Source organism: Astatotilapia calliptera, chromosome 11 (genome assembly GCF_964374335.1).
Source record: "Astatotilapia calliptera chromosome 11, fAstCal68.1, whole genome shotgun sequence".
NCBI classification, from domain to species: Eukaryota; Metazoa; Chordata; class Actinopteri; order Cichliformes; family Cichlidae; genus Astatotilapia; species Astatotilapia calliptera.
Window position 1 is genome coordinate 30,831,041 of NC_137432.1, and position 19,987 is coordinate 30,851,027.

The 19,987-nt window shown below is 37.9% G+C and overlaps 1 protein-coding gene across 1 annotated transcript; it reads right to left on the bottom strand.

Annotated features, from left to right (window-relative positions):
* Positions 1 to 1,815: 1,815 nt before the first annotated feature.
* On the bottom strand, positions 1,816 to 8,022 carry hapln2 (hyaluronan and proteoglycan link protein 2). Its single transcript, XM_026184374.2, has 6 exons — positions 7,847 to 8,022; positions 7,587 to 7,691; positions 6,542 to 6,898; positions 6,061 to 6,177; positions 5,788 to 5,970; positions 1,816 to 2,544 (listed from the first exon to the last, which is right to left on the bottom strand). Exons 1-6 carry the CDS (start codon positions 7,878 to 7,880, stop codon positions 2,267 to 2,269), a joined length of 1,074 nt encoding a protein of 357 aa, XP_026040159.1. The 5' UTR covers positions 7,881 to 8,022; the 3' UTR covers positions 1,816 to 2,266.
* Between the last annotated feature and the right edge of the window lie 11,965 nt (positions 8,023 to 19,987).

Genomic DNA, 19,987 nt, shown 5'->3' on the forward strand with positions numbered 1-19,987 from the left:
AAGAAATTCAAATGAGGTCTTAGAGTAGCTGCACTCGAGGAAGTGCTGCTATTCTGTTCTAATATAGCACAATGCTTCTTTACCAGGAGAAAGAGCATGTAACTGCTCATTAAATGGACACATTTTTTTACTTTTATAAATTGCTCTTGAAGCTGCTATAACTTTGCTGATTTCCAAACACACAATCTTGTTTCACCTTTCACCTTTATTAAAAAAGGGATTTCATGTGCGTTCTGTTTTCACTGAAAGTGGGTAGTAGATCTCAAATTGCAGTGCATCTCAGATAAAAGGAAATTATGTGGTATACTCTGTAGCAAGATCCTTATAGGTTACAAAAAAATGTGTGGGCTTGAAAAGCAAACTTAAAAATGGTAAGTCAAGGCAATGTGTAGTGTTAGTCTTTAGACAATGTGATTAAATTGTCAACACAACAAGCAAGATTGCAACGAAGATTTGGAAATTCTTTGCTTAGACTTGGCTACTCACTTGACTGTGAGTCAACTGTATATTTTGCGATACAATATTTGAATTTGAAGAATCTTGCAACTGAGAAATATCTTCCATGTAATATTAGTTATAATAGCAAACGAAACTAACCACAACATTAAATACAGTGAACATAAAAAAGCAACAAAAAAAAAAACCCCAAACATGATCAGCGTTGTTGTCAAGTGGTTTATTGCTAAAGACGTTATGTCTCAAAAACAGTGTGAATATTTAAGTTTCTCTCATTTGTAGCCATAGGATTGCCCACTGATTGCCCACTGATGACAAATTTATCCATTGATCCAAACAATATGGAGTAATATGTTGTGGGCCACCTTTAATAAAGGTGAAACACGATTATGTTGTGGGTAATATGTTGTGGGCCAAAAGGGTTACTCCAGGACAGTGGGACTGTCCTGGAGTAACCCTTTTGTTTGGGCTCTTCCTTTTCTTCTGTGTTCACAGGACTGGTTCATCTGTTGTTGTTTTCTTGCTTGAAGGCAGAGATAAGAGGAAGAGGTGGGAACTTCTTTGGAAATTTCTTTTTATATCACTTAAGAATGTATAGATACAGTTTACATGTAGATAAGGTCACATTAAAGCGTGAGTCACACTAGCTCCAGATTTAATCAGATGCAGTTTGTTTTGTTTTCTAACATGTCTAACTGATTTAAACACCATGTGGAAACTATGTTAACGTTTTCTTGAAGGGGACATCAGTGATTCCCTTTAATTTTGGTATTTCTTTAGATGAGGGAAAGTACCAACCCTGAAATCAGAGAAATTTCATGTAGACAAATGCATAAAGCTACCAGGTTGTCTCGGTACTCATTAGAGATTTAATAGGAAAGCAGATCACTGCTATATTTTATTTTATTTTATATATTTTTCATAAATATGTGTAAAAATGTATAATTCCTGTTATTTTAACTTCTATTGCAAGGCTCATTAAATAAGTCCCTCCTTGCTTTAATATTTTCTTTCAATGCATTGTTGAGGCAGGAAGCTTTCCCTGGCACCCTTGGACCCACATTGAAACCTAGCAGCTAAACTGAAACTGAAAACTTAACAGTAAACTGCAATTTAACTGGTTGCTGCTACTTTAAATCATTAACAACTTGACATCATGACCTTATCTGTGCAGTTTAGAAAGAGGCTACTCCTTTCTTCATTTATATTCCAACGACTGATGGCATCTAGATGCATGTCAAAAATGAGTATTTTAAAGTTAGGCTACATCCAGGCACTCTATGATAAATAAGGACAGAGGCTCCAGCAGCTGAGATATTTTTGGAAAGTAAGGAAAAAAATATACAAAAACATCCAAACTGATAACAGGTCATCTTTTTATTCAGCAAATTAAATTATGTGTCATTAATTTACACATAAATCAGTTTATCCTTTGTGTTTATTCTCATTAGAGTATGCTCATATAAAAGCAAGAGTTATGTTAAGTAGACACATCACGTGTTTGCAGAGCTGTTATTATTAAAGGCTTAGTGATAGATGATTGTGCATATAAACATTATTTTATAACATTTACCTGCAATCTACTAGTTCTTGAACTTTCCTTGAACTTTCATTCTTTTAGTTATTTTTAATCATTATTATACCCACTCATAGTTACTTTACTATAATGTTGAAAATAACAATAGTGCAACGTGTCTGTAGCCTCAGATATGAACTTTCTTATTTGGGACAATCTTTTGGTATATAAAGCTGTATACACATGTATTGTGGTCTCTCAGGTCTCTCTGTCTTTCTTGCTCGTGCTTTTGGATTACCTATAGCAATAGACCCCATAAACATGTGTGTTCTTGTCTGGGAATCCAAATGACCGTACTCCTGCCTCTGGAATGCCTCCACAGCGCTCCCTGGGGTTACTGATGGGAAACCGAACACTGCCATCTTTTAACCAACCGGCATCGCACTGGTCAAAGTTATGGAAATGCCAGGCAGCATAAAGCTGGCCGACCAATGCCATCTCAGCTCCCTGATTTTTACAAGTGTGTCCGGCCTGTTCGAAGGAGAAAGCCCCAGCTATGTAGAAGACGGAGCCTGTGGGAGCAGGAAACATTTGTAGGAGATATAAAGAATAAGTAATTATTTAAATGCTGACAAAAAGAAAATATGCAACTATTTAAATGTCCTTGTTGTTTTACAAGTCCAAACATGTCTGTCATATTTTCAACAGTAAGAGTGGGAGTATCAGTAGGGCTTTCCAGCTGGAGAGACAAACAAGCATTTTCCCACTGAACATGTTTCCATCATGTCACAACAAGTGATGGGATTTCCGGCTCTTTTTAGAGATCCGGCTCTTTCGGCTCGGCTCACTAAAAAGAGCTGGCTCTTTCGGCTCCCAACCGGCTCTTCAGGTTGTTTTGTTGCTTTAATTAATTAATTATCAACAACAATATAAAATTATGCACAAAAGGAATTAGTAATGTAAAAAAACGTGGTTTTCTTTATGTATGTTTATATATAAATATTTATGGGGACCCCTAGAGACGAAACACGTACAAACTCCAAAGCACAATATTAATACACAAACACTCACACACACACACACACACACATATATATATATATATATATATATATATATATATATATATATATATATATATAAACACCCAGCACGCCCCTGCGGGCGGTTTATCCTTCAAGCTCGGGTCCTCTACCAGAGGCCTGGGAGCTTGAGGGTCCTGCGCAGTATCTTAGCTGTTCCCAGGACTGCGCTCTTCTGGACAGAGATCTCCGATGTTGTTCCCGGGATCTGCTGGAGCCACTCGCCTAGCTTGGGAGTCACCGCACCTAGTGCTCCGATTACCACGGGGACCACCGTTACCTTCACCCTCCACATCCTCTCGAGCTCTTCTCTGAGCCCTTGGTATTTCTCCAGCTTCTCGTGTTCCTTCTTCCTGATATTGCTGTCATTCGGAACCGCTACATCGATCACTACGGCCGTCTTCTTCTGTTTGTCTACCACCACTATATATATATATATATATATATATATATATATATATATATATATATATATATATATATATATATATATATATTCAAATAATTTTAAAAAAAAAGTTCATTTACCTGTTACTACCACACACCCAATCCGATTGTTGGTACTTCCTGGCTTGTGTAGCCACTAGGTAACAAAAGCTCAACACAGCTCCTAGCATCCTGGAGCACTTCTGTTGTGTTTTGGAGTTTGTACGTGCTTTGTCTCTAGGGGCCACTGTAAATATACTTTTATTTATTCACTCCACATAAAATGTAATAAATAAATTATAAAATACAAAAACCAACTATTTACATTTCATACATTTCAACTTTTAACTACTTAAATTTTCAGCTTTTTCCTTTTAAACAAATTTAAAGTGAAACAACACAAAACACTGCAAACCACAACACAGTAAAATATAAATTAAAATATGGGAAAAAGGGGGAAAAAAAGAACGCCCAGATCTTTAATTAAGGGAAAGGTTGGCATTTAGAAATATTAATATCACACTCAACTGACTGCGTTTTATCTTCCCATTGCACTGATGGGTGGACAGTTCTTAGGTGCCTGTGCATGTTGTTTGTGGAGCTCTATATGATATCCTTTTCTTGTAGACTCTACACTCTGCCTTTGTTTTGTCAATACGATTGAAATGGTTCCAGACTTTGCTTCTTTTCTTCGTGTCACTCATTTACTTTACTGTACCTTTCCAATGTGACGGTGTTGTCTCTTGTTGTTGCTCCCGGCTGTCTTTCTTTCCCTCCTGCTCTTGTTGTGTGCTACTGCTGTTGCGAGTGTAACTACCGTCCCCGCCCCCTCAGCTCAGCTCAGCGCTGAGCAGAGGGGCGCAAACGCAAGTCCCTGTTTGGCGTCTCTGCTCAGCGCAAACACAAGGGTGACTTGCAGCGTAAAGCAAAAAAAAGTGAAAGAGAGGGCAAGAGAAAGAAAAAAACCCACGGCTCCCAATAAGGAGCCGGCTCGCATCGTTCACTTCAAAGACCCGGCTCTAAGAGCCATTTCATTCACCCATCACTAGTCACAACAGCACCTACTATCAATACTGCTTTTGTGTGGTAGGTATTAAAGGGCAGATTGTTTCTACTGAGAATCTGGATTCAGTATCACTGCACTCAAACATAAACAATCATCAATAAAAAATTAAGAAGCAACACCCTGTAGACCATGGCTCTACTGGCGTCACCAAGAAATCCAAAGTGTGGTGACTTTCTGGGATCTGGGTGTGTTTGAGGTGCACTGCTCGGGTTTCTAAAGGGGGAACTCTTTTTTAAAATGATCACTGCATAGATTTTTGAATTTTCTTGTTTTTATGACTTTTTCTCTGGTGGTTTAATAAATTTGTTAAACACTGTATAACTGTATACAAAAAATATTATATTTTCTAAGGATTCATCAAAAGTACTGTGGGTTGAGTCAGTTTATTTTGTCACTTTGACTCATAGAAGTTCAGAATTGTTTTCTCATAATTACGAGTGTAACCAAGAGTGCATACAGCCTACAGGAGTGCCTAAGGCAGGATGAGGAAGCCAGCTTAAAAGCGCTAAAACCTGCATTTCTTGGAAAAGTCACACAAGGCTGTTTCTCAACTGGTAACAGCTGTAAGATGAGTGACAGTTTTTTTTTCTATTTTAGTAATTTACTTGTTTTGTTAAGTGTTGATATAGACAACTTGGGTCATTTTTATTGAATTACACAAAATATAACTTGTTGCTGTGTGGTACATGAAGCTTGTTTTTTAGTTTTGGTGAGTTAAATTAACTTCACACTCCACCCTCACAAATAAAATAGGCTGTTTTAGGTTTCACAAAACCAACATTCCAGGAGTCAAAAGGCTAATGAGGATATAAAACCACTGGGTATGGTCACAATGTCTATGTCCATCTTTTATAAACAGTCTATTGTGTGACATTCTGTACTTTATCTGGTGTTAAATTATTTCTTAAAGAGTTAGTATTATTTGATTCCTTTTCTATTTTGAAGAACTCCCATGTGAAGACCAAACACACACTAGCCTCTCAATACTTCCACGCCTTGTTATGTGACTCTCTCGGCTTCTGCTCATTGGTTCTTTCTGAAGATACAGTGTCCCAAAAAGAAATTTATGTGAAGGATTGTAAATGAAACGCAGGATGCTGTGATTTTAAACAAGTGTATTACAACATAAATAAATAATAGCATTTGGATCAGTGATTCTATATTTCAAACAGTTTGAGATTTGAAAAATATTTAACCACACAAAAAACTGGAAGAGTAGAAAAGTTTGTTTCCTAACTTACCAGATGTCTGCGAAGTGAAGCAAAAAGCATCAAACCGATCATTGTTTTTATCTTTTGGGCCATAACTGCGGATGCCTGAAGGCAACTCGCCTCCACAAACTGGTCGTGGGTGAATAATCGGATAATGAACAGTGCCATCATGGAGCCAACCTGCGTTGCACCAATCCAAACCCTCAGTCCAAGCTGCAGGAAGAGACAAAATAATAAAGCTGGACAAGCAGTAGATAGCACTTGTTGATTCGGAATAAATGCTTTGAACAGTGTGTGGGGTACCTCTGTAAAGCTGGCTGTATGTGGCTAATGTGCCATCTTGTGCAGCACAAGCCTCTTTTGCTTCTTGGTAATTGAATCTGTAACGGCCATCTTTACTCTGATACGGGAAGACCACACCTACAAAGAGAAGGCCCGCTGTCAGTGCTGGTTTTTCTCTGCCCATGCAAAATGAGTGCCCCTATGAAGCTATGACAACATTTCAAAATAGCCTGTATATCTTTCACATCAGCGGTTCTCAGACTATTTTTCTTGATAAGCAGGAGAAAAAAATATCCAAGCTGAACCATAAAAACATGGGTAAACCTTATTTTCTTTACAAAAAAAATCATTTTTATTCTCATGTGTGTGTTTTTGCCCCATGACCTACCAATAGCTCAAACCACTATTTTACCAGAAATAGCCTTTTTTAGCTAGTGTATACCACACGAATAATCAGACATGTACCAATATCCTGAAAAAGCAGATACAAAAAATATTTTACCTTCAATCCTCAAAGTAATGGTGACGCTCTCATCCTCAATGCCATTGACCAGCTCACAGCGATACGTGCCTTCATCTTCCAGCTCAAGACGGCCGAGGTGCAGGGAGGCGTCCATGGCATGAGCCTTACGCAGAAAAGCTCGCTGTCCAAGATGGCCGTATGGCTTGAATTCATGTGCATTGGATATCATGATAATATTTTCTGGTCCAACCTTCTCTGGTTCAATTTTTGTCCATTTAACCTTGTAATGGCTGGGTTTGGTTCTGAGGATACATGGTAAGGTGACATTATCTCCTCTTTGACCAGTGACGTCTGCAGACACAGGCAGCTCAAGAAGATACTTTAGTTTCTTGGAAGCTGTGGGCAAAAGAAAATCGAACATCATAAATAGAACACTAACATCAACCTCCCATGTGACAACCTTTTTGGGTAAAAGAACAACTTGTTTGCACTACACCGAGCAGTGCAGTGTAATTTTTCTGCAGTGCAAAAGTTAGATTTTTACCCTTTCAGGTTAAAGCTTTAAAATTTTCTTCACAAGACACTTTTTTTGGCAAAAATATTTGCATTGATAGCGTGTCAGTACCAACCAGAAAGTTTAGTATCTTTGAGCAAGATACTAAACCCCCAAGTTCTCCCTGATGCACTTTAAGTGCTCTGATTGAGTTCCACTCCATCTATGACTAGAAGTAGCCGTCTACATTGTATACAGTAACATATATTCTTTTCTTTACTTCACTGCACTGATAAAAAATATTCTCCTCATAATAAATACTGTGCTGAAGATGAAATATAGCCTATATTTGCATTTTACATAAGACAAACCAATCAGGAGTTCAATACTGGGCAATATTGGTAACATCATCAAATATGAATTCATTTTCTTCTGTTACACAGATAAATTCACAGATTGCATCATTAAACATGACGTACGTTAGGCAGTAAATTAACAAGTATGTAAAGTAATCTCAGGTCAGTACATGAATATGTAACTGCAAACCATTGCCAAAACATCACCCATCATGTGAGAGTAATGGGATTTTACCTGCTCTCTCCGGTGTATATAAAGCTGAAGACCAGGTGAAGCACCTTGATATCAATAAAAGAATCACTGCACAGTTCATTATGAAGGGTGTCACTCTTCCTCCTCCTGTGTTTCATGAGAAAACAGAATAATATTTTGTTGTCACAGATGGCCTGGCATCATCAATAAAACTTTAAGTTAAGAAAAATTGTGGTACATTTTACAGTCCAATATGTTTCCCAAATTTTAAATCGGAAATTGGCAAAGACAAAGACAAAAACCTGCGTAATTGAGAAGATACAGCCGTTCGGTCATCCTCCAGCATCCTCCAGCACAATGTTTTCAGTGTCCAATCAGAAAATTCTCTGGATAAAGCTTGACTTTGTTTCTCTACTATTTATCTCTGTTGGGTTCTCTGTCCAATCATCAAATGTTCAGCTGTCATCGGTCTCTAACTCTTACTCCCTCTCTTCCCTCGCTCTGGTCATATGGTCCACTCTGTAATCGACAGTGTGACTCTTGTAACCATACGAAGATCTGATACTCACAAGCTTTTGTGTTTGTTTTCGTTAATAGTCTTTTTTTCTTTGTTTTTATTAAATGTGAGACAAAATATGAACAACAAAAAGTTTTCTCAGAGGATTATAACTATGAATGAAACCAGCATTAGCACCTAAAATTCTACATTTTGGTGTTACAGGTCAAGGTGCAAACACTGATTTGTAAAACATGCCATTATCTGATTTGTTTGAGCTGACACATACTAAATCTGTCAGTGGTAGACGTTACTTTTAGAACATGAATAAATGAATTGTTTATTAATTGTCCATCAATGTCTTGATTGATCAATTACCAGATAGCAAAGTATCTATAATCTTATTCAATTCCTGTTTTAGATGACTGAAGAAACAATGAATATATACAAAGATGAGTTTTGTGTGTTGCTTCTTAAGAACACTTAAGAAGGAGAACCTTAATATTACACATTAAAACAAAGAAAAGTATTAACTTTGATCAAATCTGCACACTTTTCTTACATTCTCTTGTGCTGTCAAAAAACATATTGTACAATAAAGTGCACCGAGTGATGAGCCATCTCTGAACCCTGTAGACAACAAGTTAGCCTGTGTATTCTAACCTTTCCCATAAGGTCGTTGCCAAAGAGCACTATAGTGCGCATTGAGGCATCTTTGTTATTGCCCACATGGCTCTGGGGGCAGTGGGAGAGGAAGCTGTGTCGGACCTAGTTTCCTATTCCACCACGGTCCTCGGCACAAGGGCGGCATTGTGAGGGTTATGTTCTCCACACAGTGACAGCAGGCAGGAGACACACAAACAGCGTCCAATGTGGAAAAAAAGATTAAATGATGGGATTCTTCTGTTTTTGCTGGTGTTGCTTCCCTATTGTGCTCCGTCATCAATGGGACTCTTTCATGTCCTCCAATTAGTATTCGCACAAACACCTCTAGGTGACAACAACCAAGTGGCTCTACAGAACTCTCTCCATATACAGTACCAATGCATTCATTACGTTGCTTCAGTTTGTTAAGGTTTGAAGGTATTCTTTTGTGCACAGCTATCTTCTGCACTTTGATTGGATGATTACAACTCTTTGATTCTTTCTTATTTCAGTAACTTTGCCTGCTGAAAAAAAAGCTTTACCTGGCCTCACATTCTACTGGTATACAGAAGAGTTCATGGTTGACTCAATGTGTCCTGTGGCTGGTGTCCCCAAACAACACTGTTCCAGAAGTCTTTTGATTTATTCAAATCAAAGTTTTCAAATCTATGCTATGTTGTCATGCTCCTAATAGAGAGAAGCTTTCTTCTGGTAACCCTTCCAACAAGTCCAATATATTCAGGCTTGTTTTATAATTGTTCTCTCATAGGTTTAATATTTAGCATTCAAACTAAATCCTGTAGAACAGCGGTCCCCAACCTTTTTTGCGCCACGGACCGGTTTATGCCTGACAATATTTTCACGGACCGGCCTTTAAGGTGTCGCGGATAAATACAACAAAATAAAACTAGTACCGGTACCGAAAAAAAGAAGATTTATTCATAACACACGTGAAAAGACCCAGGAAAACCGAGTTAACGATAAAAACGATAACAAAATAACGCTGAAAACCGATAAAAACCCTGAAAACCATACATTTCATACCTCAGCCTTAACTCTCACGGCCTGGTACCAAACGACTCACGGATCGGTACCGGTCCGAGGCCCAGGGGTTGGGGACCGCTGCTGTAGAACCTCTTTTGGGTGAACTGCCTATGAAGAGTCTTGCATTGTGTTAACACAGACCTGAATGTTCCAGATCAGCAAACTACATATACTCCTGCTTACAGTATATATAGGAGATCACACTTGTTGATGATCAGCTAATCAAGCGTATGGACTCCTATGAAAATGCAGCCTTTCATGGTCTTTGTGAGTGTTGATCTCCTGTCTATGAATAGAAACACAATGTTATGCCATTTTGGGGCAGCTACACCAATTTATCATAGAACAGAAAATCAAAAATCATCAGGATATTTGTTCTTCAGATTCTGGTTGCATTGTAACAGATAGCTGAATATTGCTTGCAGGGCTTTGTGCTGTTAGTGTGAATTTATGTTGCATAGAAAGAAATGTTGCCCTCTGCAGTTTAACTATAATAACGACAATAAGTAACTTTATTTTGTCATAGTGCCATCATGTGGTAGTTTTAATACATTTTTTTTACGCCAAACTGTGATCTATATTTTTCAACATTTTTTTAAATTATTCTTTATTGAAAAATATACAGTTCAAAAACCCTCACAAAACTATTTTTGTTCTTTTTTTCACTTTTCAACTGTTTGGCTCATTTTCTTATACACGGCAGCTGCCTAAGGCTCAAAGCAACTTATTAAAGCCTGCAGGTAAATGCTCTTGCACTCTGTGACAGTTCATTTCAATTTTGTTGATGGATGTGTTTTTGGTGTTTCGCAATTTACTTCTGAAGCTCTAAGCAGGGCTGCAAATCACAGAGTCAGTTAAAAGCATTCAACATTTTAATCTCTACACATTTGATAACCACTCAGTCCATCTAGAGTTGATGAGTGGGGCTAATATGAGAGCTGGTCGACCTGCCTGCAGCCCTGATGTAGTACTGATGCGTGACTCTGTTGACAAAATCTGTGAAAAAGTGCTGAGGTCATGAAAGTGCCTCATGGTAAAAGTATGTACTTTTTGCCAACATTTCTGAAACTTCATGTAAAGACACATCACCCTAACTTCTAACATACTTACAAATACCCTTCTTCTTGAATCCACTGCAGAGAGTGACAGTTTGTGACAGATTTACCTTCCTTACAGTTTTAAAAAAATCCAATGCTAAGGAGTCACTGGAGGCACTTCCTTGTCTGACTAGGTTCCCCGTGTCTTCCTTGTGTGTAGGTGGCTTTTTTGTCTTTGCATTTCATCTAAGTACCAGGAGTCTGAAATAAAACCTTTTGACCTTTTGATTCTTATGAGGCATAATGCATAATGATCTTTTATAAGAAATGTGAAAGCTGTTTTCCACTCCTTTCCTGCGCTAGTATAATTTTACACCAAGTAATGTGCATAAGTTTACAGCAGAAATGTGTGAGACCAAAAGTGACATGTCTCTTTTTCACAGACAGCTGTTAGGAGAAATAATGTAGGTTTTTTTCCCTGTTACTTTCAGAGGTCCTTGTAAACTTTCACCGTCCTTGTAACCATAAACCCCATATGGGCACACACTGTTTCTTAGAAAACAGTTATCAGGAAATGTCAACTGACTGTTACACTGAAAATGAAGTTGCTGGTACTTAAAACAAACACAAGCTTGTAAGATGTAGAGCTGAGGTGTACTACAGAGTCAGGTTGTAATTTTAGATGAGTTCATCAGTAAGGGCAAATGTTTTTACATGAAACAAAACACATTTTACACCATGCAGGCTGCCGGATGGAAACACCAGTCATTATTATCAGTCCTTTACTTATCTTTGTATACTTATCATTCACCCATTCACATCCCTTCACATTTTCCATGCTCAGTTGACTCAAATGTTACCAGTGAACATTTAGCAGCATTTTCTCGTTGTTTGCACTGTGTAAAAATTAAATAAACAAACAAAAAAAAAACGACATTGACTTTGAATAGGATATTTGTCTCTGTGCCAGTCGCGCTGACTGTGTCTTTATTTTTCCTTTCACATTATCACTGATGTTACTGTTTCACATCAATACAAATTAACGTTGTGTAAGGTTGCGTTTGGAATGTCAATAGGATAGTGTCATATTTAAGTAGCGTGCTGTAAGCATTTAAACATTCCCGTAATGCCACTTCTGTAGTACGCTGATGGTTGTCAAGTTATCGGTGTGGTGTGTCATTTGACTCTGTCCATTATTTTCTACAAATCACGTTTTCATGGTATGCTGATTATTGCGATATAAGACATGTGACACTTGCTAGTCTCGAAGCACTGATGCGGATCATGCATTGGTTGGCTGCTCAGATACCTCATTCTAATGAGAGTACTCATACCCTATCACACTTCAACACTCCTTAGTTTTGATGAACAAAATCTTTCAACAAAACTGCTACACATTTATTTATTTATATAAAGACATTTTCAAGTTTCTGCACACACTGTTACAGTCCTTAACACTGCTTTTTGAAGTTAATAAGAGGTAGACTTGCTGATGTGTTTCCAATCACTGATAGAGCAAGTCATTCAGGTCCTAAAGCAATAAAGTAACCCCACACCATCACACTACCAGCACCATGTTTGCGTGTTGGTGTGATGTTCTTAAGCCAGATGTAATAGGACTTAAAGCTTCCAAAAAATTCAATTTTTGTTTTGCACTGCACAGAATATTTTCCCAAAGGTCTTGAGGAACATCAAGATGAAGAAGGGTTTTTTTGTTTGTTTGTTTGACAAATGTGAGATATGTCTTGGTGTTCTTTTTGATCAGCACTGGATTTTGTCAGTGTCAGTAATTTTGATAAGCTGGCCACTCCTGGGAAGCCTCACCACTGAAACATAAATGAAATAATAATTTAAAAATGACATTTTATCATTTTATCTGCATTATATCAAGAGGGGGGGGGGGGGGGGATACTTTTGTACAGCATTGTACATAATACAACAAAAAATATATTAAATATAAATATATTAAAAACGACAGGAGTTGTTTGACCCCTTGTCCTTTACATGGAGTGATTTAATAATGAGCCTGAGGCACAAGCTGAGTTAGTTGTGTAACACACATACGACAGTCATAGAAGTAGATATGAATCTCACAGCAAAGATGAGAGAGAGAACTTAACGTTCCCATACATGTTTTTCCCCCTTTGAGCATGGAGCACCTCCAGGTTGTTTCATGCCAGAACTGGAAACCAAAAACAACAAAGTGCAGAATCGTTATTTGTGTGTGTGTGTGTGTGTGTGTGTGTGTGTGTGTGTAGGGACACTCTTTAGGTAACTAGTATATATATAGTCGATATTTTCAGCTCAAATATCAATCATTTACCTTTTAACCTTTAAGTATTTCCTGCAATGATTGCCACTAATTGCTACTATTTAAAGACATATATTTTGTCACTTTTACACTGCGACAAGACATTTTGTGCTGCAGGTATAACACATGGTATTATAATGAAAAAGAAAAAAATCGTTGAAGATTTTGCAAAATATGATATTGTACATCCAGATGAGTGACATGGACTGAATTTAAACAATGAAAATAGCCAGTGTGATGTCAACCAAGTTGAGCATTCTGGTCATTTCCACCTTGACGTCTCGAAAGCTGGATGTGATGCGTGAGAGGTGGATCTGACTGAGAAACCAAGGAGCACTGCATGCTCATGCAGCAGCGGATTGTCCATCAAAAATAGCCACACCCTAAAGCATACCCTGCTTCATACTATGTCGACTATTTTATTCTTACTGGAATCCTCTTTTTCAAACTGCACATTATGTTGTGTTCAACAAGATGTGAAACCAGCAATGACACTATGAACTCATTAGGAATTCATATGTGTTCATGCCATTTTAAGGCATTTTGTACAGGAAGCTATTTTTTTTTCAGGTACTGTCTGTGTCTATAACAAAAACGCTATAACAAGAAACTTCATGCATCTATTAAGATCAATTAATAGATGCACCTTAAAAGGTCACATAGGCCTGGCAAAGTTCCCAGAGTACAGTATAAAAGTGTGAAGTACCAGTATAGATTCCCACTATCAACTATCTCAGTCTTACATAACAGGCAAGCTTAGGCTTGCATTTATCTCTTTTCATGTGGTGCTGGAGCTCTTTCTGTTTGCTGTTACTATGCTGCCTCTGATGGGGAGATTGTGTTATCAGTGCATCAGAGCAGCCAGTACTGCACTGATTGAATGACAATAGTAACACAGTACTACAAAACAAACTGTGGTATGCACGCTTGAACCTCTGGGGCTAATTCACAATGAGTCAGGTGACACACATGCATTTCTATCCTGTAAGATCTGGAAAAGATATCAAACATTCTAAATTTATCTCACACAGCAGCGTTTCAGCCTTATCGTTGAAGAAGTGCAGCTGAGGTATCTTTTAAGTCTGGTGCCCATTTGTCTGTCGGTTGGTTTGTCTGTTTTGACATCAGGGGACAGGAAAGCTAACTGGCCAAAATTTTTGATCAAATCATGGTTGAGGAAGAGCTTCTCTACACTGCACTACACTTATAACTACACGATAGGGCATTGAACTTGGCCAGCTGGTTGTGGGCATATTGTCACACCACAGTTAGCATTTAGCTTAAATCTACTCATGAAGACAATGAAGTTACTATTTATTGCTATTCAATTCAATTCATTTTTATTTATACAGCACTGTTGCTACTACTCATTTCAGTCAGAAAAGTGTTTGGGTGTTAATAACTAATTGCTTGTTTGTACAAATGCCGCTTGTAACCTTTGGGCGATCGTGGCTCAAGAGTTGGGAGTTTGCCTTGTAATCGGAAGGTTGCCGGTGGCCTCGGCTTGGACAGTCTCGGTCGTTGTGTCCTTGGGCAAGACACTTCACCTGTTGCCTACTGGTGGTGGTCAGAGGGCCCAGTGGCGCCAGTGTTCGGCAGCCTCGCCTCTGTCAGTGCGCCCCAGGGCAGCTGTGGCTACATGTCGCTTGCCATCACCAGTGTGTGAATGGGTGGATAACTGAATGTGTAAAGCGCTTTAGGGACTAGTAAAGCGCTATACAAATACAGACCATTTCTTAGATGATTCAAGAAATAGTGTTTTTGTGGGTACTTTGTTGACTCCATTTACATATAGGGGATTTTCACATACCTCACTGAAGAGGTATGTGCCACCCTGTCTAGACGTCTTGCCCCCTCACCTGGAAAATTTTCTAGATCCACGACTGAGCAAGGTAACAACTGTGTTTTATTATTGCTGTTTCTCATTATATAGTTGGATTATTACATTCATTACATGTGGCTCCCCTCCCTCAACACTTTTAGATGCACTTGTTGGAGTGAGATTTACACATGCATCACTTGCAGGTTAATCCCATTTAAATAAACACTGAAAGTTGCAAGGCTAAGGATTATCCAGATGTTTTGATTGTGAAGAGCGATATGTGGATATATGTCAGCTTGGGTTTACCTGCTCTGTGCCACGTTGTATTATCTATTGATAAAAACAGTATTACAGCAAACAGTATAAAAAAATCGTTACTCATTGTGTTTTTGGAGTAACTAATTTGTGTAAGAAATCCAAAGTCAGGGACGTCAAAACATTTAAGTACTTTCTGGACCACGAGCCACAAAATTTAACTGTAAAATTATCTTAAGTATCTTAAGTGTTGCAATATTAATGTGAGATTTTAAGAATTTTTGGAATGGTTGAGAATAATCTAATATAAATGCCAGAATGGCTCTTAAAAGCAAATCTAAAAATTGAAAATGAAGAGGTCTGTCTAATGTGAAATGGAAATGAATTGGGGAGCTGCTATACAGCAAAAGCCCTGTCTGCTTGGCACATCCACAGCTGGTCAGCTGATCTGAGCAATTGGAAAGGAGAGTGGAAGTGCAGCAGCTCAAAGAGGTAGGATGGGGGCAACGCTATTTATACACTTTAAAACAAAGAAAATAATTTTATAATGAACTCTAAAATGGAAAGCTGGCCATTGCTGTGAGGATAAATCATGAGTAACATGCTCTTTCTTCTGTGTTCTAGTTAAAAGTCGTGCAGCAGCATTTTGAGACACGGAGGACTGGCTAACACTAACATACAAGGAGTTACAGAAATGTGATAAATACTGATTTACTGATATTGATCTCACTGCCATGATAAATAATGATTTTTTTCTCTAAAGTAATGGATGCTTATTAGAGAAGGGGATTCATTCCCTGTATTGGTTGTAAATCATTTCCTTGTTTGTTTTATATAAAACTTTAATTTTCTTTTATGTCTCTTTGTTGCTGTCCCAGGCTTAGATTGCATTTGTTGAGATAGATGTCAGTTTCCCTGTGATATCTAAACAACCCTCTCTTTTTTACATTTCTAACAAGATCTTTCTCATTCAGTTTCTGTTTCAGACTGTTGCACATCACTCATCACATTCATATAGCTGAGAGGTCTCTATGTTGTCATTTTCCTGCTAACAGCAGCAGCAGTTGTGAACTTTAATCAAAGTTTCAGCTTCAAGTTTAGAAAGCTTGTTGATTTTAAATGTAAGCCTCTAATGGCTAAGATAAAGCGATGAGGAACAGGATCAGTTCAAGAGCAAAGACAAGATGAGGCATGTCTGGATGTAGGTCCTTATCTCTGAAGTTTTATGTTTCATTCAGGTTATAAATCATAAAACATGACATATCTAATGGGTTTTTTTTTCCCATAAACAACACTATACCTGTTTGAATGTTGAATTAAATGTATTCTTCTGTTTTCTGTTAGAAGGTACAAAAGGAGATATTTAGCTATTTACTCTGGAGGAGGCTTTAAAGGAAACCAAGTTGATGAGTCATGAAGCTCATTTCAGAGCAGTGTTGGGCTCGAAATTAAAGAAAGGAATGTATTACACATTAAACTTGAAGTTAAAGTTTAAGGGGGATACGATCTTTCTTGTACTTGTTAACATATGAACATAAAGCCAAAAATGCAAAGCAAATCTGGAAACCAGCCTAAAGAGCCTTCAGAGTGACTGCAACAGTGATTCTACTTTAGAAACATGAACAGATAGAAACAGTAGTTGCAAGCCTGATCTTTCATATTTGGTTTCTGGAGGTGCAGATATGAATTAAAAAAACCTCCATCGCACACAAACTCAAAACTTTTATGTGTGTGGTGCCACACACATAAAAGCCAAATAGAATGGTGATTTTCCATTTAAGATTGCGGGCCAACACTGCCACTAATTCTAAATTTACAAAAAGATTAGTTGTTGGAAGACTCAATTACACATTAAAGAGTGCATATTTGTGAATATAATATTTTTTTCTATGAATTCAGCTCAAAAAGCAACATATTAGATTAAATCTTTGGTACAGAGGAATAATAAATAATATTATGTCACACATAGGAATTCACAGTTAATTTAAATATTTTCATTGACATAAAGCTTATATTACTATATAATGTTGAATTTGTCACATGACATCATGTGACTGAATGAAATGCAGGAGAATACCGATCAGTGATGTTTTGATTTTGTGACAGGAACCTGGCAGAAAGAGTTATCTGTATCTGCATAGTTTATGGCTTCTCTTTGACTCTCCTGGTGTCTCGTGGTAATAGTTTAAATACTTCAAAAACATAACTGCATTCTTGCCAGCTCCGAAGAAAAAGCAGCCTGTGCTGATAGAAGATGAAGATACAGGTGTGAGTGACATATGTTATGAAACATTATAGCAAGAGGAAGAGAAGGCACATGAAATTTTCCTTTAGCTTTGTACAACCTCAGCTTGTCCAGTCCTTTCACAAATATATAGCTGTTTTCTCTCGTGTCTGTCACAGCTCTGTCAGTGTAAACAGCGTAGCAAATGGTCTATGCTCTTGTGGTTTTAGTTTACTGATTCTGGGAAAAAATGCCTGAGTGATAACACTCATGGGAATGATTTTTACATAAAAAAGAGTGATACCAACATTGGTGAATTAATTTTCTGTTGTTTCTGTTGAACTCTCTCATTTCAGATATCAGACATTCTATTGTAAAAGGAAGAAAACTTGCAATTGTGGGGGAAAAAATCAGCACTGATATCTATGGTCACTCCATAAATTTAAGGTATGATGCTATTTAGGTGCAATCAGTCATATTGTTCCCATAAACATACATTGATTAGTGTGTAATTACATCTTCCAACAAACTGATGCAGTCTACTAAACTTTAATCCATTAAAAGTACAAAGCAGTGAGCACCAGTTTATAGATGTCTCACCAGGCGGAGATGGACATTGCCATTTTGCCTTATCTTGTCTTTTTGTATGTGATTAAAGTCTGGCAACATAAGTAGGATGCCAAAAGCATAAGAAGTGAATTAGCAGGTCTTTGTTTGAGACCTCTTTAAAGTGTGAAATGTACGTGCATGCAAGTGTTGCGGTAAATTGCATTAAGCAGCAGTAACAGGAGATTATTCGTTTTTGTACTAACAAGGACTCAGAAGAAAGAGACCTAATGCTTAATGTTTCACATTTTACTGTTTTACTCTTTAGCACACATTCAGAGCAGACACAGTCTCTAAGGGGATATGGTTTTAGGGGAATAACAAGAGGAACGAAGCTGCAGAGAGGCGTGTAAGACTGCAACTTTGTGTAACCGGTTTCTGCTTCACCCCGCTGCAACAGTTCAGCCCAAACAGACTCCTCGACTCTGCGTTGTGTTGCGTTTTTAAGAAGACAAGGAGTCTCTGATCTATCCTTGCTACTTTATTTCCTGAATGGGCACAACGGTGTTGTATCAGATCAAAGGGCAAGTTGTGGCATTTGTGGCAAGTGGAATAATACTACACTGTTACATTTGCTTCCTGGTCTAAACTATTTAGTCACATTTTGCTCTATCCAAAATAGGATGGTTACCGTCTCTTCAGTGGGTGTGTCACAGACTGGGGGACAAGGATGAGAGACATGAATGGGTTGGTCGTGTGCTGTGGGCCTCTGTTTAGGACTACACGTCCTCCTCACGGGCACCTAGTGATCAGGTTTTTCCTGCTGCTTGGTACAATCTGCTGGAGAAGAGTTAATAGTGGCCACACTACCTTTGGCTACACTGGCTATAGGGGCCATACTGTGAATATAATCAATGGGTGAATCAACAGAGATTGTGTTTGGATAAAAAAAATGTGAAGATTACACTATGAAATAAGATATTATCTATATGTTTTTAATTAAGTTTGCTACACCTAAGCAGACACAAAAACACCACTGTGAGAGCCAACCCCAAGTGAGAACGCCACGCAGGAAACCACTGTAATCTGTTTCATCTTCCACTGTGTAAATAAAACTGCAGATGGCCCAACTAGAAACCCACTGATCCTTGATGGTGTCAGTACTTTTATGGTCCCACATTTATTTAAGCCCTGGCTGTAACTTATCAAAGGGACAGTGACCTTTCAAAACAGACTCTATTTGGAACCAGGAGATAGAAGGAATAGTATAAATTGGAAGTAGTAGCGAGGCTCATCGTTTCTCTCTTGTTCTGATGCAGAACTGTGGTTATGCGCAAATGTGCTTGTGGGATGCTACAAAGTCATGATAAGCAATGCAGCAGCTGAAGAACTGTAGCTTTATCACGTGAGAATATCACGATTATTGCTTCTACTATGTGCATTTATCTCAGCAGTGTTCAAACAGAGACTCGTTAGAGAAGATTTGATTGCCATACAGACCTTTCAGTACAGGTTTAAGGTGCAAAATGAATGTTTTAGGTCATGTATACGTTTTACTAAGTATATTTATGTGTAATTTATTTATATGATACTTATTCTATTTTCTTCTTCTCATGCTTTTTAACCACCCCATACCCAACAATATTATAGTTGGGTATGGCGCAATTCCTGAGTCGGAGCTAATACTAGGTGTTGTGCTTTGTATAATTGTTCGTGATGTAAGGATTTTCTGTGTATAGGATTGTGTAATTTGGTTGCAGTGCTAGCAACAGTTGCAGTGGGGAGGTGTTGAGTTCCTGTGGGATCCCATTTATTTATAGTGGATTTGTAATTAAATCAGGGCAATTGGTGTTAATACTTTGTGCAAATAAGTTTTTTTTTCTTTTAATGGTCTAGTGTGTGAATGTGTGTGTGAATGGGTGAATGACTGAATGTAGTGTAAAGCGCTTTGGAGTCCTTAAGGACTAGAAAAGCGCTATACAAATGCAGGCCATTTACCATTTACAAATCTTTTAAATGATAAAACCCTATATGTATTTGCTGATTCTGGCTTCTTGCCCCTT

Coding starts and splice junctions, on each gene's coding strand:
- hapln2 (XM_026184374.2), bottom strand. CDS start 7,880: ATGACCGAACGGCTGTATCTTCTCAATTACGCAG. Junction 6,178..6,541: donor CATTACTTTGAGGATTGAAG/GTAAAATATTTT, acceptor TTCTCTTTGTAG/GTGTGGTCTTCCCGTATCAG. Junction 2,545..5,787: donor CTTCACTTCGCAGACATCTG/GTAAGTTAGGAA, acceptor CTGCTCCCACAG/GCTCCGTCTTCTACATAGCT.